Source organism: Crocuta crocuta, unplaced genomic scaffold, assembly GCF_008692635.1.
Source record: "Crocuta crocuta isolate KB4526 unplaced genomic scaffold, BGI_CrCroc_1.0 scaffold233, whole genome shotgun sequence".
NCBI lineage: Eukaryota > Metazoa > Chordata > Mammalia > Carnivora > Hyaenidae > Crocuta > Crocuta crocuta.
In genome coordinates this window covers 8,404,875-8,432,710 of record NW_027529526.1, presented here as the reverse complement: position 1 = coordinate 8,432,710, position 27,836 = coordinate 8,404,875, and the positions used below count along the sequence as shown (strand labels likewise).

The window sequence follows — 27,836 nt, the reverse complement described above, 5'->3', positions numbered from 1 at the left end:
GGGGTATGTTGAATGTGAGATGCCCCAAGAAGGCAGGAGGCAGGAGTCTGGAGCAGAAGAAGGATGGAGGTGGAGGAGGGCATTGTCAGTGAGCCGGAGACACAGATGGTCACAACTAGACACAAAAGTCTAACAGCGAGCCAAGACGATGCAGACTTGGGCCTGTCTGGGATGCCTTAAACCACGCGGCCCTCTTCCACACCTGAACACATGGCTTCTGATTGTATGATCACGTGACTGCGCGTGAACACCAACCTACAAAGAACCCCACGCCTCCGTGGTTGCTGAGTGAGCTCAGTTCCTTGCTCTGAGAGTGCACACAAGACCTAGTAAAGAGGGGCCCGGTGCGATTCCTGGGCTGGAATCAGATGCCCCATTAGATTCTCCCAGCATCCTTCACTCTTCTTGCATGCCACTTACACGCTATTGCAATGTGTTTTTCTGTGATTATTTAACAAACAGCAGTGTCTCTGCTAGACTATAAACCACATGAGGTCAAGGCGCCTGGACAGCTTAGTAAGTTGAGTGCTTGACTCTTGATTTTGGCTCAGGTCATGATCCCAGGGTCATGGGATCAAGTCCCGTATTGGGCTCTGTGCTGAGTATGGAGCCTGCTTAAGGTTCTCTCTCTCTCTCTCTCTCTCTCAATCCCTCTTTCCCTCTGCACCCCTTTTCTGTTCATGCTATCTCTCTCTAAAATTAAAAGAATATTTAAAAGTAAAAAAATTAAACTACACGAGTATAAGACCACATCTGCTTTACTCACCAGGCATTCCTAATGCCTCACACAATGGTCAGCACAGAGCAGAAACTCAGAAACCACTGAGCTCTGGCTCAATGAATGAATGAATGAACGAACGAACAAACAAACAAACAAACAGATAGGTATTTGAGCGATGAGCAGTAGAATTAATTCAGACCCATGAAAGCCCTGTGGGTGGGAATTCTACCAGGACCTGACCAAACCAGAATCACCGAGTTGAACATATACTCCCTGACTGCATGCTGTATGAGTTTCCTAACACTGACAGAGTTGCTGTAAAAAATCCTTGTAAACTTGGTGACTTAAAACAACACAAATGTATTATTTCACAAGGAAGGTACAGAGAGGTTGGTAACTTGCCGCAGGTCAACCAGTTTGTGAATAAGAGACCTGGTCTTGGATCCCAAATTTCAAACATCACTTTATAACTTAAGCAGAAACTCCATCTGTTTGTATGTTACGTGGGTTCTCTTATCCTTCAAAAAGCCAAAGGGGTAAATGGAGGCAGGCAGCATCAGGATACCCAGAGGCTTGTGGGACCTGGCAAGATCCCACATCTGGCTCAGCTGTGGAAGAGACAGCAGACACCTGAGAACTGAGAGCTTTAACAGTCTGCAAGGCGAGACGAATAGGCCCATCTGATCAGGGTACAGATTTTGGCAAAGAAACCAGGGACAGGTAGACCACTAAGTAGATGCGATCACCAGAGCGTCCCGCTTTCATCCAGAGGGAGAACTTCCACAAACATCTTTCAGGTGATTATACCAACTGAAGGAAAGGATCTGCTCTATCAAATGTTGATTATAAGTAGGACAAGAGGGAAAAGAGTCATTTGAAATGTAAACACCCGACCGGAATCAGGGAATACATTTATTCCTAAAACATCTTACTGGAAACCTGGGGAAAATAGACTCCCTGGGGCTACATGGACAGTTGCCCAGGGAACAAGTAGGCTGGCTCTGGTGAAGACCGAGCGTCTCCATGTGTAAGTCTGTTGGTCAACAGGTCAGGCCCATGGCAAGGAGAATGCAGGGTAGGGGCAGGTGGGCCCTTTAGGTCAGAAAAAAGAGGATGGGCATCTTTACTCTCCAGAAGAGCCTGGCTCTGGCCTCTGATGCCCAGAACTCTGGAGCTGGGGAGAAATCCCTTTATCTGACATGCCCGGCCCTCCTCTCACCTAGTGCTGGGGCTGGCTCATGTGGCTCCTTGTCCACACAGCAGTCCTCCAAGCAGTTAAGGTCATGGTCATGTCGCCCTAAGCCATTTCTTTTACAAATCAAAGACCCAGATGATACAAGTAACACAAAATTAAATGGCAGCTATTATGTGTCAGGCAGTGTTCTAAGAGGTGTGTACTCAGCCTTCGTATTACCATCTCTAACTTGCATATAGGAAACTCAGGCATAGAGAGGCTGCAGAACTTGCTGGAGGGCAATCAGCTCGTAACAGTACTCTATACTCTAAGCAGAAACTGCATCTGTTTGTCATATTACCCACTTCCTCTCCTGGCTTGTTCTCTGAACATTCTCTTCTTTCTCTATATCCCTTAAAATCCAATTCCGCAGTTGTGATCGGAGTGGCAAAACAGACAAAACTATCACCTCCCCTTTTTAAGACATTATATTTCTATTAATATAGCTCAAGACTCTATTATCTTTAAGAACAGCCCACAAGATACTACTGGCCCATAATGAGCCTAATATTAAGAATTAGAACTGTTTTCCCAGAGTGCTTTAGTAAAGGAGTCTTTCCCCCCCAACTGAGTGTGCTTAACATCTTCAGTGTACTAGCAGAATCTTCACTAAGGGTGATCCAGCTTCGCCCTGAGGCTGGCCTCCTGGAGGATCTCTGGGTCACCTCCATAGAGCCAAGATCCCAGACTAGAAAACTCACCTAGGCAGAGGAGGGCAAGGGTGCCCAGGCAGTGTCCTAACAGCACAAGACCCAGGTAAAAATACTGGTTCTGCCGCATACCACCCGTGGGGACTTGAACACGTTTCTTACCTTTGCAAATACTCAGTATTCTCCTAAATAAAATAGAAATAATAATAATTACCTTTGAGAGATATGAGGATCCGTTAAATTGGAAAATACACATTAAGGGGCACCTGGGTGGTGCCCAGTGGCTCAGTCGGTTAAGCCTCCGACTTCGGTTCAGGTCATGATCTCACAGTCCGTGGGTTCGAGCCCCACACTGGGCTCTGTGCTGACAGCTCAGAGCCTGGAGCCTACTTGGGATTCTGTGTCTCCCTCTCTCTCTCTGCCCCTCCCCTGCTTTGCTCTGTCTCTTAAAAATAAAGAAACGTTAAAAAATTTTAAAAACAAAAAGAAAGAAAATACGCTTTAAGCAGTTTGCAAGCACCTGGGCCCCCAGGAAGCAAGCAAGTGGTGGCTCTTGGTGAAAATCAGTAGCCCCTGGGTAGCAACTCCCACATGGTCCAGCAATTATGATCTCAGCCGCTCCCCCTAGGCCCTTCCGTCTTGTCCCCCAGGACTAGCTACATAATATGGGGGGTCCAATGCAGAAAGAAAGGCTGATGGTAACATTATTCAGAATTTTAACACGGTGATAGTAGAGCATGAAACCAAGCACAGAACCTTCCCTGCCTTCCTAGGAGCCTGTGCAGCAGGCTGCACACATAGGAGTTTCCTAATGCGAATACTGCTGCTGGGAGAAAACACTACAGACATAGTGGCTTAGAACAACACACATTTATTATCTTATAGTTCTGGAGGTGAGAAGTCTGATGCGGGTGTCACGGGGCTAACATCACAGTGTTGGCAGGCCTGTGTTCCTTTCTTGAGGCTCACAGTGATGATCTGTTTTCCTGCCTCTTTCCAGTACCCTGCATGCCTTGGCTTCCGGCTCTTTTCCATCTTCAAGGCCAGTGACAGCTGCTGGAGTCCTTGTCACACGCCAGCCCCTGGCTCTGACTCTTCAGCCCCTCTTTTCCACTTTTGAGTGCCCCGTGATTACACGGGGCCCATCCAGATAAGCCGAGATAATTTCTTTATTTTAAAATCAGCTGATGGACAGCCCTAATCCCGTCTGCAGCCTTAATTCTCCATTGCCATGTGCCAGTCCATAGTCAGTGGTTCCAAGGATTAGGGCATGAGTGTCCTTGGGAGACCATTATTCTGTTTACGCTACACACCCATGAAGCCAGCCGTGCCGGGTCCCAAAGTCCAGAGATCTCAGATGTGTGTCTAGAGTTTGCACCATGGGGACCCTACAGCCCTCCAGTCCATACTTGCAAACCTGCGGCCACACCCCAGTGATGGCAGCAAACACCCACAGCCGCCTTGGGTGGGCGCTAGCCTGCTTCTAGGCGGACTGGCTCCATGCTGCATTCTCTCTCTGCTATAATCTCATCCTGATCCTTTTTACTTGAATGTTCATCCAGGACCTCTCCAGATCAGCACCAGGGCTCATGTGTGTGTGTGTGTGTGTCTGTCTGTCTGTCCCAGTTGTTCCCTTCTGGGACCACAGAAAATAGTCTAACTCCCTTTAATCATCCCCTCATGCCTTGGCTTCAAGCTTGAGCCTGCCAGTCAACCCAAAAGTCAGTCCACCCTATTCCTGGGAGTGAGGGACAAAGACCTCGGGGGGGGGGGGNGGGGGGGGGGGGGCAGTGGAGAGAAAGGTGACATCACTACTGACAGACTCAGGAGCCTCTGACGCTCAACCAGCAAGAGGCCAGAGGTAGTACCTGCCGGACGCTCTGCCTTGAAGTACCTTGGAGGTAGGCAGGTTGCCAGGGCAACTCCAAGACTCGAAGCTTGACACCCAGAGCTCCCCCTCTCCTGCCCACATCCGCATGTCCACTGGATCAGGCACTCATCCCTTACACTTTCCTGGCTCCTAGTCAGAAATAACAACCACTGCCTGCAGGGAAGGATGAGGTGTGCACCTGCTGTTGCTGGGGAGGGGGCCTTCCGTTACTTCTCTGCCCTGAGCTGGAGAGTGGCTCCAATCCCCCATGATCCTCCTTTGCCACAATCACAACCCATCTTCTCAGTGTCTCCCCAAAGATGCTGCCTCCATCCTCTCTATCCCTCAGGCAAAAACTTCCCTGATCTCTTTCTTATGCCCTCATGTTCCAAAAAAATTGATACTTCATCTACATGCAGCAAAATTCACAGATCTAAAGTGAACTTGATGAGTTCTGACAATGCATATTCCTATGGAGTCCACACCCCAATAAGACTTGTTTTTTCCCTTCTCTCTTTTCACCCCCCCCCACTCCCCGCCCCGTAGGTTGTTTTGGAGGCTACAGACGAGGAGGAGGAGGGTGGACACAGTGAGGTAAGAGCACCCAGGGAAAGCCACAGGAATGTTTGGAGCTCGCCTCTGGGGATGTGAGGGGTGGAGCAAAGTCCAGCCAGGATGGGAAGCAACCTTCCTTCCCTCAATCCTGAGGCCTGGGTGCCTTTCCAACCTAGAAAGTAAGAAGGCATAGCCCTGCCCAGATCTGGCAAAGGCCCCTCACGGGGTGAGGTCTAGGAGGATCACCAGAGGAAGGTATCAATGCCCTATCTCTTCTGGGTCTTCTCACCTGGATGGCCAAGGGCCTACTCAGCTCCTGTTAACAACAATAAAGACAGAATGAATGGTGTGTTGATTTCCCCCAAAGCCAAGTTTCCTCGAGCCTGGAGGAAATCTGTCCTTCCCCTGCCCAGGTGAGGCTAATAAAACTGCCACACTTCCGGTTCCCATGTCCTTCCTTTCCCAGGGGAGGGCTGTCACACTTGCTAAAGGGAAGCTCCTTGCAGATGCTTCTCTGGGTCCTGCCTCTCTGCTACACAGAACAGGGCTTCTGTGGGCCATCAAGTCCAGCCCCTGACTTACTACAAACCTGTGGGAAGGACTCGTCTTCGGGGAGGCCAGGAGATGGTCAGCAAGCTTTCTGATCACATGTCCTGCTCTCTCACCACCTTCCATCTGGATTCCCGCTACAGTGTTAGCTCCTTCAGGTTTCTCTGACGCTTTACTGGGTGCCTGGCACACACTTGGAGCTCAATAAATGTGCGTTGGATGACTACATCAATAAAGCCTAGTAACAGGCTGGCTGGGCTTTTTTTTTCTTTCTAGTTACATCTTCTGCTGTGTATAAGGCCCTGAGTATAATATGGTCCTTTCAGCCAGATGGCAAAACGGGTCAGATTACATCTTGTGGCACCAAGAAAGGAGACAAAATAAGGGACCAGCCAGAGATGATGGAAGAGCGGGTGGGGCAGGATTTGGAACACCCACATTCGAGTCCAGGAATGAAGCCAAACATAACGTCAGGGTTAGAACCTGGAAGAACAAACCCAAGACAAACAGCAAAGTGCAAAATCCAAGGACACCTCCAAGGGCAGAAGTCCCCAAGGGCAAACAGCAGGAAGGGACAAAGGCACTGAGAATGAAGCAAGACCCACCTGGCCTGATTCTTCTGGAGACTGTTCCTCGCACGGTGCTTCCTCTCTGCAGATACTGCCCCACCCCAACCCACCCTACCTCAAATTCCAACATTACCTGTGACAGAGGCATTGTTCTCTATCTTGATAACAGATTGTGTGTTCACCAAAACAAATTTTCCAGTACTTAGAGAAGACTTTCCTGACTCAGACGGACTGATCGGCCCAGGGCTACCCACTTTAAAACAGTATTCCCATTAGAGAGTCACAAACTGACACCTCAAGGCGGTAAGCACGGTGGGGTGGCAGTTACAAACACAAATTCCAGGGCCAGATGACCAGCGTCAATCCCCAGCTCTGCCACTAGTGAGAAAATCTGCTCGTAACAGATTTTCTCTCTCCATGCCTCAGTTTCTCTTCAGTAAAATGGAAACTAATAATAATACTGTCAAATAATAAGAAATATATATATTGGTCTCTGTCCCTGGTTTCTGCTAATATTTGGTCTTTGACCTAGTTCCTGACATGGAGATCCTAAACGCTTTGTCATTTCCTGACTGAAAATCGTGTTTGACAGAGCTCCCAAATCCCTTAGAATTTCCTGGGTGATAGGAGCATCTTTTTAACTTATTTATTATTTTCTTTAATATAATTTACTGTCAAATTGGCTAACATACAGCGTGTACGGTGTGCTCTTGGTTTTTGGGGTAGATTCCTGTGGTTCGTCACTTACATATAGCACCCGATGTTCATCCCAACAAGTGCCCTCTTCTGTGCCCATTGCCCATTTTCCCCTCATGACACCCCCACCCCCGCTATCAACCCTCAGTTTGTTCTCTGTATTTAAGAGTCTCTTATGGTTTGCTGGTAGGAGCATCTTTTGATCTAATAAGGTGACTCTCGGTGGGCCCCAAATGAGGGCTGGTCACCAGAAAGACCAAACCATAATTAGGAGTTTGAAACTTTCAGCCTAACCTGCCCACTCAATCTTCTGAAGAGACGAGAGGCGCTGGAAACGTAGTTAATAATCGTTCATGCCTACGTGATGAAGCCTCATAAAGTATGGGTTTTGGAAAGCTTCCAGGTTGGTGGACACATCCACGTTCCAGGAAGACGATACACCCCAAGTCCACAGGGACAGAAGCTCCTTTGCAAGGGACCCTCCCAGGCCTTACCCTATACACCTCCCCATCAGACTGTTATCCGTATCCTGTACCACATGCATCATGATCAACCGCTACATGTAAGTATTTCCTCCAAGTTCTACGTTCTAGCCAGTTGGTCAGAGGCACAGGTGATAACCTGACACTTGTGATTGTCCTCTCAAGTGAGGGCAGGGTCGTGGGACTGAGCCCGTAACCTGTAGCGATGACTACCACGGGTGGATAGTGGCAGAACAGAATGGGATTGTAGGGCCCCCAGCTGGTGTCACAGAATCGGTTGGTGTGGAAAAACCCAACACATCTGGTGTCAGAAGTATTGTGAGCAAGAAAGCAAAGAACACTGTTTGTTTCCTAGACAGGTACCTCCAGAAGGTTACTGCAACGAGTCAGATAGTTAAAACAAATAAAGTGCCAAACACATCCCTGCAAACATGGCTCAAGCTATATAAATGTTTGCAAATGTAATTTGAAGTACGATGATAGTAAAGACATCAGAAAAAATGTTTCCAAACGGAGTTAAACAGGATAAGCTGAGCTATGACCTTATTACAAGCCAGGAATGGTCTTAGGGAAGTTAACAGACAAAGAGGGGCACTGTTTTACCTAAGCACACCCTTGTTTGGAGTGGTCCCCCAAAAGCTCTCAGATCTTCAGTGTGTGTCTCGCATGGGGTCTGAAGTAGAGCTGGACAGAGCGCCTCTAAGCACATGCATAAAGAGGAACTGCATTCTTAAAGCTATTGCAGAGAGGATGGCTGGGGGCTCACTCAGAAGGCTCAGCACTACCTTTTATCAAGGATTCCATGTTTTCTTCTATAAAAAGTCACCGCGCCTTACAGGGGAGGTGTGGATGCTCCAGGAACTATACAGCTTTGTGCAAAGGGAAGGTCTTCCTGTTGGGATTATTGCTCCCTTCCAGCGACTCAGAATTCTGCCCACTCAGAGTCCTTCAGAGATCCTTTCTCAGCAAACTCCGGAAATCCAGGCTGGACTGGCTGCCAAAATGTGCCTCCTCCAGAGCATGCTTGCAAGGGAAGCCTGCCCTTCTGAGAAAGGCCGTGTGGCCTCTGTCCCCTCTCTCCTCCAACTTCCTGTTTCCCTCCCATGGAAGCAGGAAGGAGCAGGGCACCTCTCCCAAGGAAGGGTTAAGGGGCTCTGGCATCAGTTGGCTCACAACAAGACAGCTGTGGGCTACCATCAAAGACCAGGATTTGGCATCTGGATACACAGGTTCGAGTCTCGGCTCAACTACTTATCCAACTGCATGACCTCAGACATATCACTCATATGCTTTCTGTTCCTCAGTTTCCTCAACCCCGAATGGGAAGAATATGCCAGTTCCTTCCCTACCTCCACTTCAGTTTGGTGTGGTCAAAAGGGGAAGGGTGTTCTCAACAAGTCAAGCCCTTTGTAAATACCAGTCTTTGTTATAGTCGTGTTGCAGTCTATAAGACCTACCCTTTCCTTTAGCTTCCTTCTTATTTCCATTTTAATGTGGAACCAACATGTATTGAGCTGGGCCAGAGTGTTGCATCAGAGCTGGCTGCAAAAAGTCTGCAGCTCCTGTGCTGCCAAGATCAAGGCCAAGACCCCTGCAGGAGTCCTGGGTCCCCGACTCCTCTTGAGGACTCTTCTTCCAGAGTGCCTAGGTTCTGCCCACATCAGACCTACTTCTCCACAGCCCCAGGATGGTCTCTGCAGCACTCCCAGAGGGCTGAGACCTTGTGGCATGGAGACAACATCACCCTCAGGATATTCCCAGGATTCAACCCCACCCCGCACCTGCCCACTGCCATCATGGTCCAAGCCACCATTGCCTCTCGCCACTTGGCGATGCTGAAGCCTTCTAACCGGACTCCCTGCTTTCTCCCCAGCCCTTTCAGTCTGTTCTCAACACAGCAGCCACAGGGGCCTTTGAAAATGGCAATCGGAGCATATTACTAGTCTGCCCAAGCTCTTCCCTTGGATTCTCATCTCATAGAGGCGAAGGCACACCCCTTGCAGCAAGCAGCCTACAAAGCCCTTCCCCAGCAATTCTCAGCCTGGGCTGCACCCTGGAATCACATGAGAGCACAATAGGGATACAGAGTGTCATCTCTGGAAACTCTTTATCTAATTGGTCTAGGGTGTGGCTCTGATATCAAGATTATGTTAAAGCCCTAGGAGTTGCATGTGCAGTCAAGTTTGAGAACCACTGTGCTACTTGATCTGCTTCCTGTTGCCCCTCTGCCCTCATCTCCAACTACGGCCTTCTGGCTCACTCTGGTCCAGACGCATGGGCCTCGTTTTTCTTTTTCAGACATGCCAAGCATACTTCTACCTCAGGACCTTTGCACTTGCTCTACCTAGAAAGTTTTTGCCCAGGTATCTGCATGGCTGGCCTCCTCAACTCTTCTGGATGTTTGCTAACATGTCACCCTCCTGGTGAAGCCTTTTCTCCCCACCTCACTAAAACTCAACATTTCCTCCTATTCCAGGAAATCTCTAGCTCTGTCTTCAACTTCCTATTTCTTCATGGCATTTGCTACCATCTAACATGGTACATATTTTACTTTTTAAAAAAAAAGTATTTGGGAGAGAGAGAGAGAGAGATAACAAACAGGGAAGTGGGGCAGAGGGAGAGACTCTCAAGTAGGCTCCATGCTGGGGCTCAATCCCACAACCACGAGATCATGACCTGAACCAAAATCAAGAGTTGGATGCTCAACCCACTGAGCCACCCAGGTGCCCCTGTTTTATTATGTGTCCCTGCCCATCTAGACATGCAAGCTCTGTGAGGCCATTGATTTCTGTCTGTTTTGTTACTGCACTTTCCCTGTGCCTAGGCTATGCTGGCACATAATACATGCTCAGTAAATATCAGTAAATATCCTTTACATGAATATATACTCTTCTAGCCCCTTGTAGATCCCCAGCTGTTCTTTCTTCCCTGGAGCCCAGCCAGGGAAACACCATACTCAATTATACAGTATACAGCAGGTGCTCATTAAATGTCCATGGAACTGACCTGAACTTTCCTCCCTAGAAAAACATAGCCTCCAAACCCAGCAGCAAGATTTTTCATAAAAATGCCAGATACATGTTCACTGTGGTTTGCAGCTTTAAGAAAATTTTTAAAATAAGGAGAAAGAGGGGGAAAGAAGGAATGGGGGGAGCTCACAAAAGTTAATGAGATTTTCTCAGCTGTGGTACGTGCCCACACTTTTAATAATTAAGAGTAATAAAAATTCTAACTGAACCTTAAAGGAACATCTTCTGTAACAAAGAGAGAAGTCAAGACAGACTTCTGTGTCGGGCATAATGACTTGTTAGCCCTGGAAGATGGATAGACTTTAAAATACTAATTTATAGGAAAAAAATAATTGTTCATAAAAATGCAACTAATTGGGTTAAAATGACTTATTAACAAGAACACTGGATGATTCTAAAGCCCATAAGGAGTAAATTAGGTTGTTAATCCTCAACATCTCTAAGGAATGAAGCTCTCCCCCTGCTTAGCAAATGGAGAAACTGAGGCTGAGGGAGGAGGAGAGTGACTTGCCAATGAACGTCAAGGGCACAGACCCTGACTGAAGTAGGAGAGGGACCCAGGAGTCCCAATGCCCTGTCCCGTCCTCTATCCCCAGCACTGTGGTGACCCCATCTCCCCACAGGCAGGTCAACAAGGGCCCAGCCACTGACTCTGCTCACCCACTGGGTCTGAGGTCAGGCAGGGGCCGGTTGAGGGGCAGACGGTCACTGAGGTAGGCGTTGTAGCCGTAGTACTGGAACTGCTTCAGGGCCATGCGCCGGCCTTCAGGGCTGAGCTCCTGGCCCCAGTGTGCAAACAGAGAGGAGTCTGTGAAGGGCTCAGCCTCTGCCTCCTCAGGCTTGGCGGGAGCCTCTGGAGAGAGAAGGGACAAGGAGACAGCGGGTCAGAGTGCACCCTTGCAAATGCCATGACAACCCCTTTCCCTTCCTTACCATCACCTTGCGTAAAACAATCTTATCCCCGTATCTGGGAGCTGTGGGGAGGACGGACTGGAGTCTTCATGCTTCCTCAAACTCATGTATCCACCCATCCATCCATTCGTCCATCCAACAACCACTAGGCACAAGGGATATAGAAATACATCCTACAGGGTCTACCGGGATGCTGACGGATGTGATCCTGATGCCCCATGGCTTCAAGTCAGAACTCCCTCCTTTCTCAGTCTGCCTCCCCACCAGAGATGCTAGCCTTAGCCCTCAGAGTGGGCTTCCGCTTCTCCTTCCCAAGACTGCACCCCCACTCCCTGCCGATCCTGGACTGGCCCCATACCTGGGTCCCCCAGCTGGGTCTGCTCCCCTTTCCAGCTCTTGCCAGTCCACCTCCCTCTCCACTGTCTGATCTGCTATGGGAAGCCTGACCCCACCAAGCGCCATCCATCTGGCTCCAAGGACCTCCAACCAGACTGCCTCCTGCTGCTTCCAGCCTGTGCCTACAGAATAGGGTACCACTGGCACAGCAGACAGCCCCAAATCCCCAGTCACCCACGCGCTGTTGCCACTGCTCATTGGACCCCTGGTAGACTTTGTAAGGGCAGCCCCCACACCAGGTCAAGGAGAGCACATGGTTTCCCTGGAATTTTCTAAGAAAATGAAGGGGACGTTATTACCTATAAGAGCAGAAGCTTTGAATTCACACACACACATGGGTTCAAAGAAATCCCTGCTCCACCGTTCGCTGGCTACATGGCCACATGCAAACACTCAGCCTCTCTGTTCCTCGACTGCCCCATTTGTAACGCAGGCATACTAACAGCTACCCATGCCACCTCCCCTTCCCCACCAACAGGATCTGAGAGGACTGCATACAATAATGCATGTTCAGCACTGAGGCTGGCCTAGGTCTCAGAAACAGTGCCCACTAATTGGTAACCAGCATGACACAGAGCAAGGGGAGCCTGGCAGGGCATTTAAATCTTTCTTTTATGGGGGCAAAAGGTAGGTCTTTCCATGACATAGGCTGATGGATCAGGACCTGGGACTTAATTTAAGGGTCATTTAGTCAAGGTCAGAAATTAGAGGAATTGGACAGAGATGCCAAGCCCACTGGATGGTGCCCTCCGTGCTCATACACATGATGTTACTGAGAGATGGTGCGGAGAGTCTGGAAATGAGGCAGAGACCAAAAGGAAGAAGAAGCACATTAGGGACAGAAGAAGCAGGCTTGGGATACTTACTAATGACCCCTTGGCCATCCAGGCAGGCTTGGGACATTTGCCAGTGTCCCCTCAGCCATCTGTATGAAGCCAGTAGGTGTATGACACACCTATGCCAGGTCACTTAAAGGCACAGAGACAGACAAGGGTCTAGGACTGCAGAGTCTTCAAGGTTGGGGAGCTCGGAGCTGCGGACTGCAGTTCTTACTGTCACCTCCTCTTGCGGGGAGCTCTCAGACATACCCTAAACCGGAGGTACATGCATCTCCTGGGATAATCCTCATGGCTGACCCCCACTGAGTGCTTTCCATGCATCAGGCTCTGCTGTGAACGTTTTCCCCGCGTCAGCTCATTGCGCCCTGTGTGGTGGGAACTATCACTATTTCCAAGTCACAGGGGATGCAAGTGAGGCACAGGGAAGATGAGAAACTTGTCCTGATCCATTCAGGAGGAGGTGAAGTCATGGAAGGTCAATCCCAGGAAGTCTGTCTCCCCAGGCAGCGGTCCTAACTGCGGCACCACCCTCCCTCTACAGGACAATGGGCTGGGTCACTCAGGCCTTCCAAAGACTGAACGCAGCACACCAATTTTCCTTAAAGACACAGAAGGCAACTCAGATACACAAGACAGATTAGGATCTAATAAGGAGTAAAATGTGAACTGCGTGTGCATTTCTATGACAAAGCAAGCGTTTTTAGTATGGTGCTGGCCACTGCAAGTTCCACGCCAGAACTCAGGGCACACCTGCTCTCCCCTATGAGGCATGTGTGAAGGGAAGCACAAGGCTTACGTGATGGTCAAGGTCCTCACCAACCCTAAATATATAAGACTCATTCATGTGGAATATTGGGGGTAGTAAAAACCTCAATCAGTGAACCAACTGAATCATAGGGTATTGAAGAGAAATGGCGTTTTACTGCTCTCACATACCTAAGTGGATATTACCAAGTAAAATGAGACCAGTTAATGAAAAAATTATGATTCACAATTAGACCTTTGTTGCATAAAAATGTATTATAAACACATTAAAGTCCTCTGTTCCACCACATGCCCCTGTCTTTTTGCTCAGCATGGGTATAAACCACAACAAACTGGAGAGCAGGGGGTCTTGAACGATAAGCCGGGGGCACGGCAGCAGCAGGAAGACCTCTTCGTTGAATTCCCGCCTGGAGCCAAGCACTGTGCTGGCCCATGGTTTTACCCCAGATCATCTCTGTCTTGCTCACGGGTGTGCCCTCCATGAGGGCAGGCTGACATCTATCTTGTTCCCTGCTATACCCCCAACACAGTACACAGCTCTTGTGAGGGGCTCAATACATCATATTAAAATAACTTAGTTGAGGCGCCTGGGTGGCTCAGTTGGTTAAGCATCTGACTCTTGGTTTCAGCTCAGGTCATGATCTCACGGTTTTTGAGTTCAAGTCTGAATTCTGAGCTGACAGTGCAGAGCCTGCTTAGGATTCTCTCTCCCTCGCCTCTCTGCCCCTCCCCCCCCAATATAAATAAATAAAACTTTTTTTTTTAAATGTTTTTATTTATTTCTAGGAGAGAGAGAGAGAGACAGCGTGAGCAGGGGAGGGTCAGAGAGAGAGGGAGTCACAGACTGAAACAGGCTCCAGGCTCTGAGCTGGCAGTCCGCACAGAGCCCGACGCGGGGCCCGAACCCACGAACCGCGAGATCATGACCTAAGCGAAAGTCGGACGCCCAACCGACTAAGCCACCCAGGCGCCCCCAAAATAAAACTTTTTAAAAGATAAAATAAGTTAGTTGAAAAGCACCCTGGGAGGTTAGTTATTAGACATGAGGAAACCAAAGATGAAAACGTTAAATGACCAATCCAAAGTCATCCAGTTTGTCAGGGGCATTGAAGATGGTCTGGCTCCCTCCAAACCTCACTTTCTTCCCTCTAGGTCACGAATGGCAAACTATAGTCTGAAGGCCAAAGCTGGCCAACCACCTATTCTGTAAATACTACTTTGATGGAACACAGCCTCATCCACGAGCTTACATATTATCTACAGCTGCTTTAGAGCTACAAGGGCAGAGTTGAGTACATACAACAGAGCCTATGTGGCCTAAAAAGTCGAAAATACTCAACTATCTGGTCCTTCAAGAAAATGTGTGATCTGCATCTTATACCAGACATCCAAAGGACTGGTTAACAGAGTACTGGTTGCTGGGTTGAGCATCTGACTCTTGATTTCAGCTCAGGCCATGATCTCAGGATCGTGGGATGGAGCCTCTCATTGTGCTCCATGCTGAGTGTGGAGCCTGCTTAAGATTCTCTCTCTCTGTCTTTCTGTTTTTTTCTCTCTCTCTCCTCCTCTGCCTGTCTCATTTGCTTATGCTCTCTCTCTCTCAAAATAAAAAAAAAAAGAGAGTAGTGTCAGAATCCTGGGGTTTACACTCAAGATCTACCATTTATCAGCTGGACTAGCTTACCTGCACCTCACTTTCTTCATTCAGAAAATGTCATTGATCATAACAGTAGCCTTTTCAGAGAGCATGAGTGCATACTCAATGAGATGTTCCAAGTAAGAAGCTTGTCACAGTGCCTGGCACATGATACATGTTGGCTCCATAAAGGTTAGTTACGAAGGAACCTCAAGGCCCCACAGCCCCACTAGGGTGCTTTTCCAAAAATGCCTCTTGAGTTCAGATACATGGCCCTGCCCTGAGGTCCCCAGCTCTGAAAGATATTGTTACTGTCTAGCCCCCAGTTGAAGCGTTTCCATGTCACCTACAAGTGGCCTACCCTTAACTGGTCCTAGACCCATCTCCCTTCTCTCTCTGGTAAGAAAGCAATCCTACATGGTCCTCAGCAAAGGAGGACCATCTTTGACGTGTTATTGCAATGGGCAAGGAGGCTCCAGGGAGTTACCTAGGCTGGGACCTCTGCAAGGGTCCAGGGGCATCTGGACACATCTGGTGACGGGCCAGACCAAGGGCTGTCTGTCAGAGAAGAATGAGACACCTCTTAGGAGCAGACTTGGGCTATACTGGGAGTATAACATTTTCTACTGGGGTCCAGACCTCCTTGGGCACACCTGACCAACTGAGGGGTGACTCAGAAGAAGTATATATCCAGACAGCTGAGCGTTCCCCAAGGGGAGCTCATTTATGGCAGAGACTGAGTGGGGCACAGTGAACTCACCCTGGTGGCAGAGCCAGAGTTTAGAGTTTTTTGAGTACGGCACAAACCCTGTAATCCCAGCCCATTCCTCGCCAGCGCTGGTGCTTGTCTGGGTCCTAGGGAGAGCTGCCTGACAGGGAACACAGAGGCCATACACCAAGACAGCCACACCTAGGACCCGACAGGCACCCGTGTAACTCAGAGGCAGGGAGACCTTCCCCCTCCTCCCTGCACTATGGACTCTGTGGCAAGGGCAGGAGGGGAGCCCCAGTAGGGCATGAGCAGACCCACAGTCTGGAGAGACACTACCATGCTATGCCCATCTCTGCACAGTGCCCTCCAATAGCCAACTGTCTCCTCAGTGTGAAAGACCGAGTCCCCACTAACGCCTACAAGGCCCTACAAGGCTGCCTGTGATCAAACCCTGAGAGCCTCCAGAGCTCACCGCCTACCACTGCTCCTGTCTTCCCTAGTCCAGCCACACCGGCAAGAGTCACCCAGCATATCTCACCTCAGAGCCTTTGTTCTTGGACTTCCTTCTACACCCTTACAGCTAACCCCCCTCACTTCCTTTCCACCATTACTCGGCTGTCATTTTCTCAGCAAAGCCTTTCCTCAACATTCAATCTCAGCGTTTCCTCCACACCCACTAAAGTACTTTTTCTACTTGTCTTGCTAGTTGTTTGTTTTTCCTGACTCAAATGTGAGCTCCATGAAGTCAGGGACTTGCTCTGTTCCCTGAGGAACCCCCAGTGCTTAGAACAGTGCCTGTTCTAACAGGTGCTCAATGAATATCAGGAAAACGAATGAATGGGGTAGTAGCAATAGGTCAGGAGAGGAGTCAGTAAGCTGCCCATCCACCAGGGACTCCCAAAATCCTCAGACGCAACTGAAAGGGGCCTGGAGTATGAAGCCAGCAAAGGGCAAGCAAATTTCACTTGCATGCAGTTAATTTCCTACCTACTTCACTTAAGCAAAGCCATTTGAGATTATGCTCTTAGAAGCCTCTCAGGGAGTTCCAAGAATTGTGGTCATTGGTAGACAGCCCCCACCCCTCTCCCAGGTCTCTGGTGAATCTCTTATATCAGGGGATTACCTACTATCTCTCCCAAGCATCCAGAACAGGACCGTGCCCAGAGGAATTGCCCCAAAAAACATGGGGAGAAGAGAGATAAGGAAGGAGAGAGGGAAGGCTGTGTCTGTTTCTTGCCTCTTCCTCTTTCTGCTCTCACCTGGGAGAGCTCAGAATTGGAAAGACCACATGAAGTCTCCAAAGTCTCAGAAACCTGGGTGCAGAGGACAATGAGGTGGGGAGACCCAGAGTCTTCAGAAAACTACCCTAAGGTGACTTCGGGGAGCGTCTGACCCAAACCACAAGAGCTTCAGAGAGCCTGAGAGTCAAGTCAGGTGTCCCCATCCTTCCCCAAAGTCCCCACAGACACAAGGCTGCCAGTCTTCTTCCTGACCTCACCCCGGCTCAGTCTCTAAGGTGCTTGCTACAGAAATCCCTGTCAACAAACTCAAGGTCACTAATCACTGCATCTTTTGAAGAGAAGGCACATCTGACATGAGAAGTATGACATTTTTGACACTGAGAAAAAGGACTGACTTCCTCCTCCTTGACATCTCTCAGAGGAACCTTTCCCTTTGTAGGGGCCCCACCTCTGGGGCCCAGGGAACAACCGATCGTACTCATTCCAAGAATGCCCTCCTTGGCCGGCCTCTGGGCCACGTCAGCTCAGTTAGCTTGATCCCGGGGGATAACGGCGGCACCTCTTTCATTGCCGGGCCTTGAAAGTCACTGTCAGCTCTGCCCTAGGGGGACTTGCCTCTTCTTATCAGGTTATCAGCAAATATCCAAGCAACCTTATTCTGTACCAGGCCTATTGCTGGGCATTGGAAATATAAAGACTATTCACACTTGGTGCCGATCCCCATGCAGCATCCGGTCTAGTGAAAAAGCCAGATGTATAGAGAATGTGATCAATGCTCAGATCCAGGGTGTTTATCATGCCACTGGGTCACTGAAGAGGGAAGGGCTGTGTGCAAGGAAGGCTTCCTGGAGGAGGGATGCTTGAGTTAGACACGGAGAGCAAGTGAGATTCACAAGCTCACTCTGAGGAAGGGCACCCTTCCTCAGGACCAACACGAGCAAGGACGCAGAAGCAGGAGAGAACAGAGTGTGGGGCTCAAGGCCTCTGGACAGATGGCTCCCCCACAGCTGAAACTGGACAAGAAGAACTTCTGGAGCCTCAGGAGGCCTAGAACAGCAGGATGTACGGAAGAGCCATAATGGAAACTGCAAGTCTCAAGGGACTGGCCATAACATTTGGAAGTAGCTTACAAACCTATGAGCATGTATTCCAAAGCCCGACACACCAACCATCTACCAAAGGTGCTGTGCCAAGTGGCAAGTGCATTATTTGAGGTCCAATGAAGAGGGAACGTGTAGGCCAATCTCGGGTGTCTACTGCAAACCCTTTGCCCCTTATATGCTGCACCCCAGGTCCCTTGCCCTGACCCTGCCAGACAGTGAGGCCAGGCCATCACAGAGGCCGTGTGACATAGGACCGACCTTCTCGCCATAGACAAGAGGAAACTGCAGCCCAGAGACACATCCCCAGTCCACCTCCATGTTGGGAGCCAAGACATGCCAGCTTGAGGCTTGTAGAAACTTCGGGTCCCGGGAGACTTTCACGGGTCCACTGCAGTGGGCCCACTGCAGTTCAACTACTGAAATACTTCCACAGCGCTGGTAAACAGCTGCTGCCCCAGAGCCCCTCCGCGTGGCACTGCTACCCCTGCCGCTCCGGCTCTTTTCTTGGAAAGTTCCAGGTCTTTCCACCAGCCAGCAACCACAAGGCATATGCCTGGCCTGGTCAGCTGTCCCAGGACCTTGCTCCACACGGTGACCAGCATTCATGCAAAATGGTTGTGCCTGTGCCTAGCTGGTTAAGTGTATCTTGACTATCACTTGCTCCAAACCCTTCCTGGGAAGCCCCTGTGAATATGAATTATGGGTTTCCAGAGACCTTTCACTCACCTCATCGGTTTCTCCATGTGAATGCCCAGTTCTCATTCATTGTGCATGACCTGTTTTCCAGAAAATTCTACCAGAGATCACATGGGGGTACCAGGAAAGGCCACATTAGGGTCTCAGATATGCCCCACGTGCAGCCCACTAATGAGAGCGGAGAATCACAGATATGCGTCCTGACAGCCTCTATGCTAATTCGCAGGGACAGGAGGGAAGTGGGGCAGGAAAGCAGCTGGTGAGGCCTTGAGCCACGAATGCCACAAAAGCCGTGGCTCTGAGGGTCGTGCACGGGTGTACCCACCAGGCACGAGAGCACATCTGGAGACTCTGCCAAGGCGTTTGAGGCTCGTGCAGCACCGATGCTGGGAGCAGGGAGTAGAGCGGCTGCTTCCGGGAGCCCCCAAACGAGCTCCTGCCCGGCTGCTTTTGCTCCAGGTCTTGGCCGTGCAGAGACTGCACAATGGAGCAGAACGAAAATGGGTTTTGGAGTGAAACAAACATTACAATGCTGCCCAGCCCATCCACTTCGGCCGCCTATCCCCCCCAGCCCCACATTCCTGGCCACCCCCATCTTCTGAAGCTGAGCCGTTTAGCCGGCTCCGCTGTGCACTAAAGTGGGGCCGCTGGCAATTTGGGGGAGCTGCAGGAGGGGCTCTGGCCCAGATGTCCCCCTGAACAGGAACCCAAGATCATCTCGGCTCCTCGGATTTTCCGATGAATCCCAGAACAGGAATCGAAGGGATCACAATGCACAGTTTCCACTGAAGGTTTGAGGTTCCCTCCTTAGGACCCGACGGTGGTACTGGTCAGGCTCTGCTGAGGGGACAGACAGGGGCACCCGGGACTCAGCTCACATCACTAAGCACCCCTGGCCCGTGGCCGAAGTTCAGCCACGTGCTTGTCAGAAGGGGCACTTTTGCTTCTGGTGCCTCAGTTTGGGCACCTTTAGGAAAGCAGGGGAGCCTTCTTGTTTCTTGTGGGTTTACTCAGTTTACTACATATTCATTCCTATTTCAGGCAGACTTAAGAAGGCTTTGAGGGTGTGTAAGGAGGGGGCCTTCGCTTCTGCCCTGCAGCCAGTCTTATAGCCACTGCTATTTCTGTTTCTGCCCTCAGGCCGGGCTCAAAGCCAAAGCTTGGGGTGGGGGGGGAAGTTGGTGATGAGATCCAGAATGCAGTGATGAGGAGGCAGCCAGAAGTGGGACAGACAGGCAAGCCCGGGTCCCAGGTGACTGCCTGCTGTGGGCACCAGAAACTGTGTATAAAGTTTATCTAGGGGACAGACACAGACGGACCTATCTCCTGGTCCTCCTCCCGGTGTGTTCTGGAGCCCCCTTCTCTCCCCAGCCCTGGGGCTGCTATTCACTCTCTCTGGACAAGACCTTCAGCCTGGCCCCTCAAGCCTCCATCTTCTTCTCCTGTGAAATGGGAACAGCCTGTCAAGCTGCTATGTAGAATCACAGTGAAGTCAGCTCTTGGAAGGATGAAGGCTAAGCATTAAAGAATGCAGTGGGCATTGCTGAATATCCCAGATAAGAATTCTTAAAGGATATTTCCTTTTCTTCCACTCCATTCACTCATTCTTTTTAACAGCTTTATTGGGGTGTAATTTATATAACATAAAATTCACCCATCTCAAACATACAATTCAATGATTTTTATTAAGATTTTCTTTCACTCTTGAGATTCTTTGTTGCATGTTTTATTTGGGGCTGAAAAGAAAAGGGCAACGGAATATCCAGAAATGTGCATTTCTCTCATCAGCTTTCAGGAAACTCCTGCCTGGTGCTTCCTGCTGGTGAGAAGTCACCATTATTCTACTAGAGGGCCTCGTGCTTGGGCCTCACCTGAGCAGCTCAGGCCGTTTCCTTCAAGGCCCACCATCCGGGCACTACCGCTGAGGCCGGATTCGCTTTACCACATGAGGGGGGGGGGGGCGGATTTCACCCAGAACTGACACCCTGAGCTGTCTCCACAGCCTGGAATATGTGTCTCCCTCTCTCCCCTTCCAACACCCAGCTCCGAGGTCCAAAGCCAGCCTCTGTGCCTGGTTCCAGGCACAGGGAAGCACCAAGAGTTTGTGGAAAGCAGTGGCCCCACAGGCAGGAGATCTCAACCAACTCTCAGCTCCAACATGGGACAAATCTGCTATACTGTGGGTCCCCTTTTTCTTCTGTAAGATGGGCCCCAGGGTTGGGTTCTCTTTGGGAGAAAAAGGAGGACTTTAGCCCATCATAGTGGTGCTTTTCTTACCCTCGAAATGGAAGAGAGTGTGCCTCTTCTTGGGCTCCCGAGGGAAAATCGCAGATTTTTTAACCCCCCCTTTGATATGCTAAGAGCCCTAATAATAAAGAAATAAAGTATTCTGCATAAGGTATTTCCCCTCTTCCGTGTTTCTGGAGGTGCATTAGAACATGAGCTAAAGGTCTTTTGCCAGCAGCCTTCACAATTAGGCTTTCTCTCCCAGGGATCCTCAGAACTGCTAAGAGAAAGAAGTAGAATCTGACAAGAAAAAGCTTGGAGCTAATCAAAAGAAAGGAGCCCTGACAGCCTCAGGTCTGACACCATTAAAATCCTCTGCGCAACGACTTTATTCATCGTGGCAAAGGCAAATCTGGGAGAGCTTCCTCTGACACCCAAAGGGTGTTGTGGGGAAAGAGAGAGACTTCTATGGAATGCCTCATTACAAGGCAAGGCCAAGGTCTGTCTGCAAGGGCAGCTTCCTGTAGAGGCGCGGGACTCAGCTCTTCCCTTGACCAGCTAGGTGACCTCCATCAAGCTCTGGAACCTTTCTGAGCATGAACTTGCTCATCTGTCTAATGGGGATCATGCTATATACCTGTAGCTCCCTGCAAAGATGGAGTGTGGTGGTGAAGGTGAGTAAAGTGTTTGGCAAACCTTCAGATGGCTGGTAAGTGGACTTGCTTCCTGTTATCAGGATGGCTGAGTGGTCTGGGGATCTGTGTTCTGGATCAGTTCGCTAGTGCTGCTGCTGTAACAAATGACCACAAATTTTTCTCTAAGATAGAATCAGGGTATTGACGAGGCTGCTTTCCTTTCTGAATGTTCTAAAGGAGAATCCATTTCCCTGGATTCTTAAATCTGTGAATCCTTTCCAGCTCCTAGTGGCTGCCTGTATTTCTTGGCCCACGGCCTTCTTACCTGATGGCCAATGCCAACAAGAGTGGCTTGAGTTCTTTTCACACGGCATCACCCTGACTTTCTCTTCTGATCCCCTTTCCACTTCTAAGGACTCTGTATGACATCGGGCCCAGCTGGATAATCTGGGATGTTCTCCCTATTTCGAAGTCAGCTGATTAACCACCTCAATTCCATCTGCAACCTTAATTCCCCACTGCCATGTAAGGTACCAAATTCACAGGTTCCAGAGATTGTCATGTGCACAGCTTTCATGGGCAGTGGGGAGGGGATGGTCATTATTCTGCTTACCCCAATAAAAGCTCCATCATTGTAGGTTTTGCCATCAAGAGAAAGGAGATTCTGATACTTTGCCCTCTGGATTGTAGGGAGGCAAAGGAATGACAGCTAACATTTGTTGAGCACCAGCCACGTGCTAGCACGGAGCTCAGCACAGCGCTCTCTCACCCCTGACACTCCCGTGAGACTGCACGTGGAGATATGACAGGGGCTATCAGGGCAGGACTGACAGCCAAAGGAGCAGGTGCACCTGAGGGTAGCCAGTGGCCATGAGCTGCACAGGGGCGTCATCCCTGACCGTGAAGCCAACTTGGGCCTGCCTCATACACCAGCTAATGAACAACAAAGGACAGCCCCAGACAGTGCAAGGCAGGTACTGCAGCAATCATTCGGCCTCTGTTTCTTCTCTGCTGGCTCTGATTGAACAATCCCAGCTTCCAACTGGCTCCTGATCACTGGCCTCACCTCCCACTGCTGTGCCTTGGACTAGAAATTGGCATTTGACTACCCCAAAACTCTGCCTCTCAAAACACCCTCAAGCTGCAGGTCTATTGTGTCTGTATGTGTGTGGAGGGGGTTCTCATCTGAGAATTTGATGAAGACTGTGACCACTCCCCAGTAAACACACACTGACACATGCACAGAATAATCCGCTTTCAATTTCACCGGAGTCATGGATGGCAGTATGATGTAAAGCAGGGGTTGGCAAACTTTTTCCTGTAAAGGACCAGCAATAAATAGTTCGGCTTGCAGGTCCCGTGGTGGTCTCAGTCTCCACCCACCATTCAACCCTGCTATTGCAGGGAGAAAGCGGCACTAGCCAGGCACTATGTAAATGAGTGGGTGTGGCTGCATTCCCAGAAAACTCTTTAGAGAAGCAGGCAGCAGGTCAGATTTGGCCTGTGCACTGCAGTTTGCCAAACCCTGTAGTGGTAGCAGAGGCCATGGATGCTGGCTGCTCTATTAGATGGATGGGTCTTAACTGCTCTGAGCCTCCGTTTCCTCACTTGTAAATGAGAATAACAATACTGCTTTACAGAGCTGCAGTGAGGAAAATAGAAGTAAATCTGTGTCCAGCACTCAGAACGCTGTCTAGCACCGAGTAAGCTCGGTGATGTCAGCTAGGGCCTGTCTGCTGGTCAAGGGCCTCTGCCTCAGGGAAGCTGGCTTTGATACACCTCTCTAGCTCCTCTGAGCCCCTGGTATCTGCCTCATGGGACACAACCCTAGCCCACCTGGCTGGGGCTGAGTGAGGCCTAATTCAGCCCCACCTGGGAAGGACAGAAGATCATTATGATTTGGGATGTTCAAGTTCCTGCAAACAGGATGCTGGGCAAGGCTGGGGATAAAGAAATAGGGCCTCATGCGCTGGGAGGGGCTGGCAATGACTGGAGAGGCAGCCCAGACAGGTGGGCTGGGATTCAGCAAGGTGGCAAGTCCTAGCAAAGAATTACAGAATGAGCTGGCGGCAGGGCGGTGGGGGGGAGAGTCTAGGGAGAAGCACCGCTATTTCTGTCTGGGCTAACATCACAGGCAAGGAATGGGGATTCATCTGACTCTGGGAGGCCATTCCAGATACTATATGATGACTTCCCACAGCCAGACAGATCCCACACCTTCTCCAGTGCCCTGTCCTGCCCTCCCTGCACAGGCTGGGGTCTGGGCCTGCGTGTGGCTGAGCTCACTGCTCAGAGGGGCGGGCAGGTAGGGGCAGTCGGAGCTCCGTGTGTGTGCCCACCCTCATGGAAATGGAAGTGGACGTGATTAGAAATTATGCAGAATGAAAGCCTCCATTATAGGTCCGAGTCTTTATGCTCCAAGCCAACCGTATAAAGCACATGTGAAAAACTCACTTTAAGGAGTGACAAATGTGTGTATCTTAGGAACCAGGATTTATAGGCTCCATTATGTGCTACTTTAAAACAACCCTTTAAACCTAGGATTCTGCCTAGGAGATATAATGAACTCTGAAGCACATACCATCATTTTTTTTTTCCCCTGAGAGCTGACAGCCTGGAGCAGAGCACCCGGACTTCTAAATATACACCTCACTGTTCACACATAAAACACAGTGTTTCCACACATCAATTTCCTAGAATGAACTGGCTAGCTGACCCTGATGACGTTAAAGTGGCATGCTTCTCCTGGCACAGATGTAGGGAGGGGAAAGGGAGGATATGGGGCCCTTTGTGCTAGGACCATCCGCAGCCCGCCCAGCCAGATGCGGGCTGTAGCTGTACCTCCTAGATGCTGGGATGGGCCGCATGGAGGTCCTGGCCCCGGGGAACCCACAGCGCGATGGAAGCCAGGAAGGGTGCGCGTGCCTCCCTCTGTAATATTCTACCCTCTTCCCTCCAGTCTCAGCCTCTCCACTGAAGCCTGCAGGTTTGCAGGGTATTTCTTCTGGTCTTAGAGCAGCAGCCACATGCTGGAATGCAGTGGCTCCCAGATGTTACTGCGCATCGGACGCATCCATAGCGCTTGTTCAGCCACTAGATCATCACGGGCCCCGCCCTGGGACTCTGATGCAGCAGGTCTGGCTGGGGTAGCACCTGAGAATGTACATTTCTAACAGATTCCCAGGGGATGCTTAGGCTGCTGGGGTGGGGGTGGGAGCTATTCTAAGAACCAGGCTGTAGAGGTGACTTCTTACTGTCCCAGGCCTTCTTACTGTCTGGCTCTGCAGCTCATGCGCTCAGTGAATGGGCAAACCCCACCCTTCTATTTAGACCTTGGCTTTCTCTTGGCCAGATGCAATGGGCGGGGGGGAGGGGAGAGATGATCTCAGGTCTTAAAACTCTGGGGTGCTTCAGCTGGCAGATTCTGGCTCACACAGGGACTGGTGGCTTCCACTTAGAAGCAGAAAGGTGAAGGGAACCCTGATACCTCTAGTTCAACTCTTTTGTCTTATAAATAAAGTCCAGAGAGGTTAAATGACTTGCCCAAGGCCACACTGTAGGTAGCAGCTAATTCTTAGATGGGAAAAGGAGGCAAGGCCCCTGAATGCCCGCATCCCGTGCTCAGTGTTCCCTCTAACACCTCTGAGGATTCTCCCAAGTAGCTCAGGGAAAAGGGAACCTGCTCAACAACCAAGTATTTCCAGTACCTTGGAGACAGCCAAACCCTACAGCCTGAGGCTTGTTTGGGGAAATCAGTGACCCTCTCCCTTCAGAGGCCCCTCACCCACGATGGTGCCTGGATCCAGTTCTACAGGAGCACCTGGAATCCATATGTCAGGAGAGCAGAAAGCTCAGAGGTGGCTCTGCAGGCATGGAGGGAGAGGCTATTAATCACAAGATCCAGGGACTATTAAACCAGGCTCCCAGAGGAGGACAGACTTCCTGGTTTGCTCAGTTATCACTGGCTGTATCCTCACACATGAACGCGGACACGCACACACACACACACACACATGCGTGAGACACACACAGTCACAGAAGGTCACGGCAGCCCACAAAGCCCTGTCCTGAAAACAGATTTCTCTAGTCCCAAGTGGCTGCTCAGCACATATAGCAAGACCATTAAAAATGTGCCATTTCGAAGACAAGAGAACACTTGTAAAAACAAACTTTCCAGAAGAAATATTAAGGGGCTCCACTCTGGTTAAATAGCCCCCATCTGAATCTGTAAGTGCAATTTACAGTGGAGAGGGATCTGAGAAGCCAGGGCACTGTGGGGCTCGGTCTGCTCTGCTCACAGGCTCCGGGGTCCCCGGGCTACGGAGGTCCCTGGGGCCGTATACCCCATCACTCCTAACAGCTGTTGGCTCACTGTACATCTTTCCGTTACCATCCCCAGCCATATATTTCCCACCCCTGGTGGCTGTGCCTGTATTTCAGTGAAGAGAAGTGGATTTGTCCTTCGAAAAAGTTCACATGTGGGCCATCCCAAACCCAAGCTCTTGCAGGACCCAGAAAGGCTTTGAAACCAAGTCAAAGAAGCCATCAAAGGAAATAGGCCATTTTCAAACAAAATCCATTTCTCGAGCATGACGGTAAAAATATTTATCACATGAAAGATGTGAAAACCTTTATGATGTCTCAATGCTCTGTATTATGAATGCAGCATGTGTCCAGCGGAATGGGAGCAAAAAAAAACCCAGTCAGGCCTATGATTTTGAGAGCGGGAAAAATTAGTCCTTTCCATCCGGCAAATTCTTCATTTATCAACCCCGTTGTGTTGTATGGGTGCATGAGGCAAAGGAAAGAGGTGAGCTCGGCATTCAGCCAGACCGAATAAGCAAAGACTCTGGACAAAGAAACTCGACATGTCCAGGGCACAGGGAATGGGAGTCCCATGCTTATCTATTTCCATCAGCCATGGCTTTGGGTAGCATCCACACCCTCACACCTTACGCACAAGGTCAGACAAGGCTGCTTCAGTGGGTCTCGGGATGACCCACGGGGCCTGAGCTTTCTTCAGGGAACTTCATAATCACAAGTGTTTGCCCTACCGAGGGATTTTCAAAGTGCAAGATAAAGCTCATTTCTATGCCCCAGAAAGGATTGTGAGGGGGTGGGCCAGCCTTCCTGGAAGACCCCAAGTCTCCCAGGCTAGGATCTGAGGATGAGAATTCTGCGCAGAGGCTGTATGGCCCTGACGTTCTACCTTGGTGCCAGGCCTTGAGGTTGGTGAATGACCAGAGAGGGCACTCGGATGCACAGCCTCTCACGTGCCCATGAGTATGTCCTTCTCTTCCGAGAGGCCGCTTGTTCTAATGCCCTCTTATCTGGGTGGGTGGCTTAAACAGCAGCTCCCTGGCAGGTCCTAACACACTGGAAATCACACATTAGCTGGCCCTACCTTTTCTGAGTACCCACAGAGAGGTGAAAATTAAACTATGCGCTTGCAGTTGTGAATGAAAGTTAATTCACTTATTCAACTAATTATGCACCAACATGCAGCTGTGCAGAGAGACAACCTAGCCTAAGGGTGAAGTTCAAGAATTCTGAGCCACGCTACCAGAGTCTGGAATGTGGTTTCCCCACTTACTACGAGCTGAGTGACCTTGTGCAAATCACTTAACCTCTCTGCGCCTCAGCTTTCTAATGCAGAAAATCAGGGACAATCATATCTGCCTCCTTGTGGGGCTATTGTAAGGACTGAGTAAACTAATCACAAAATCTCCTGCATTCTATGTGCTACATAATCACTGACAATTGCTACAATTGTTATGGGTCAGGTGCTCTGATGAGTGTTAGAGATAAAACTGTAAACAGAAATAGTGGGGCATTGTTGAGGTGGCTGTTTATCACTTCTGTGTCTTCCCCACCAGCGTCTGGTTCACTGGGTACCTGAGAACACAAGACTCCTCTATCCTCTCTAAAAGGATGGAGGGGACCCATCCCCCTGGGATGAAGGGCTTTGGGCCCCAGGAAATGTCTGTCTCTGATCCTGCTCTCTACCCCATTCCTGCTAAGGTCAGGGGAGGAAGAAAAATCAGGAAGCCACATTGCATAGGGGAGCCTAGTGCTATAATGTGAGGGCCTCTGCATCCAGATGGATCACCCCTGGGCTGGGGAGTTGGGTGAACAGGTAGCAACTTTGCCTGCCAGGCACACCATGCAGACAAGGTCAAGGAAGCAGAGATTTCCACCCTAAAGGGCAGTTAGTCTGCAGGGAGACCCCCAAAGTTTCCTCACAGCTTGGGGTCTGATCCTCCAGGCTGCCCTCTGCTCCTGAGGGTCATAACCCAGTGGCCATGACATGTTGGCAGTCA

The 27,836-nt window shown here is 50.0% G+C and overlaps 1 protein-coding gene across 1 annotated transcript in view; it reads right to left on the bottom strand.

Moving 5' to 3' along the window:
- Nucleotides 1-27,836, bottom strand: part of GALNT18 (polypeptide N-acetylgalactosaminyltransferase 18) — a 355,226-nt gene that overhangs the window by 167,609 nt on the left and 159,781 nt on the right. Inside the window, exon 2 of the mRNA XM_077761194.1 lies at nucleotides 11,016-11,208. Within this exon, the coding sequence (XP_077617320.1) occupies nucleotides 11,016-11,208 (193 nt within the window). The remainder of the gene's footprint in view (nucleotides 1-11,015; nucleotides 11,209-27,836) is intronic.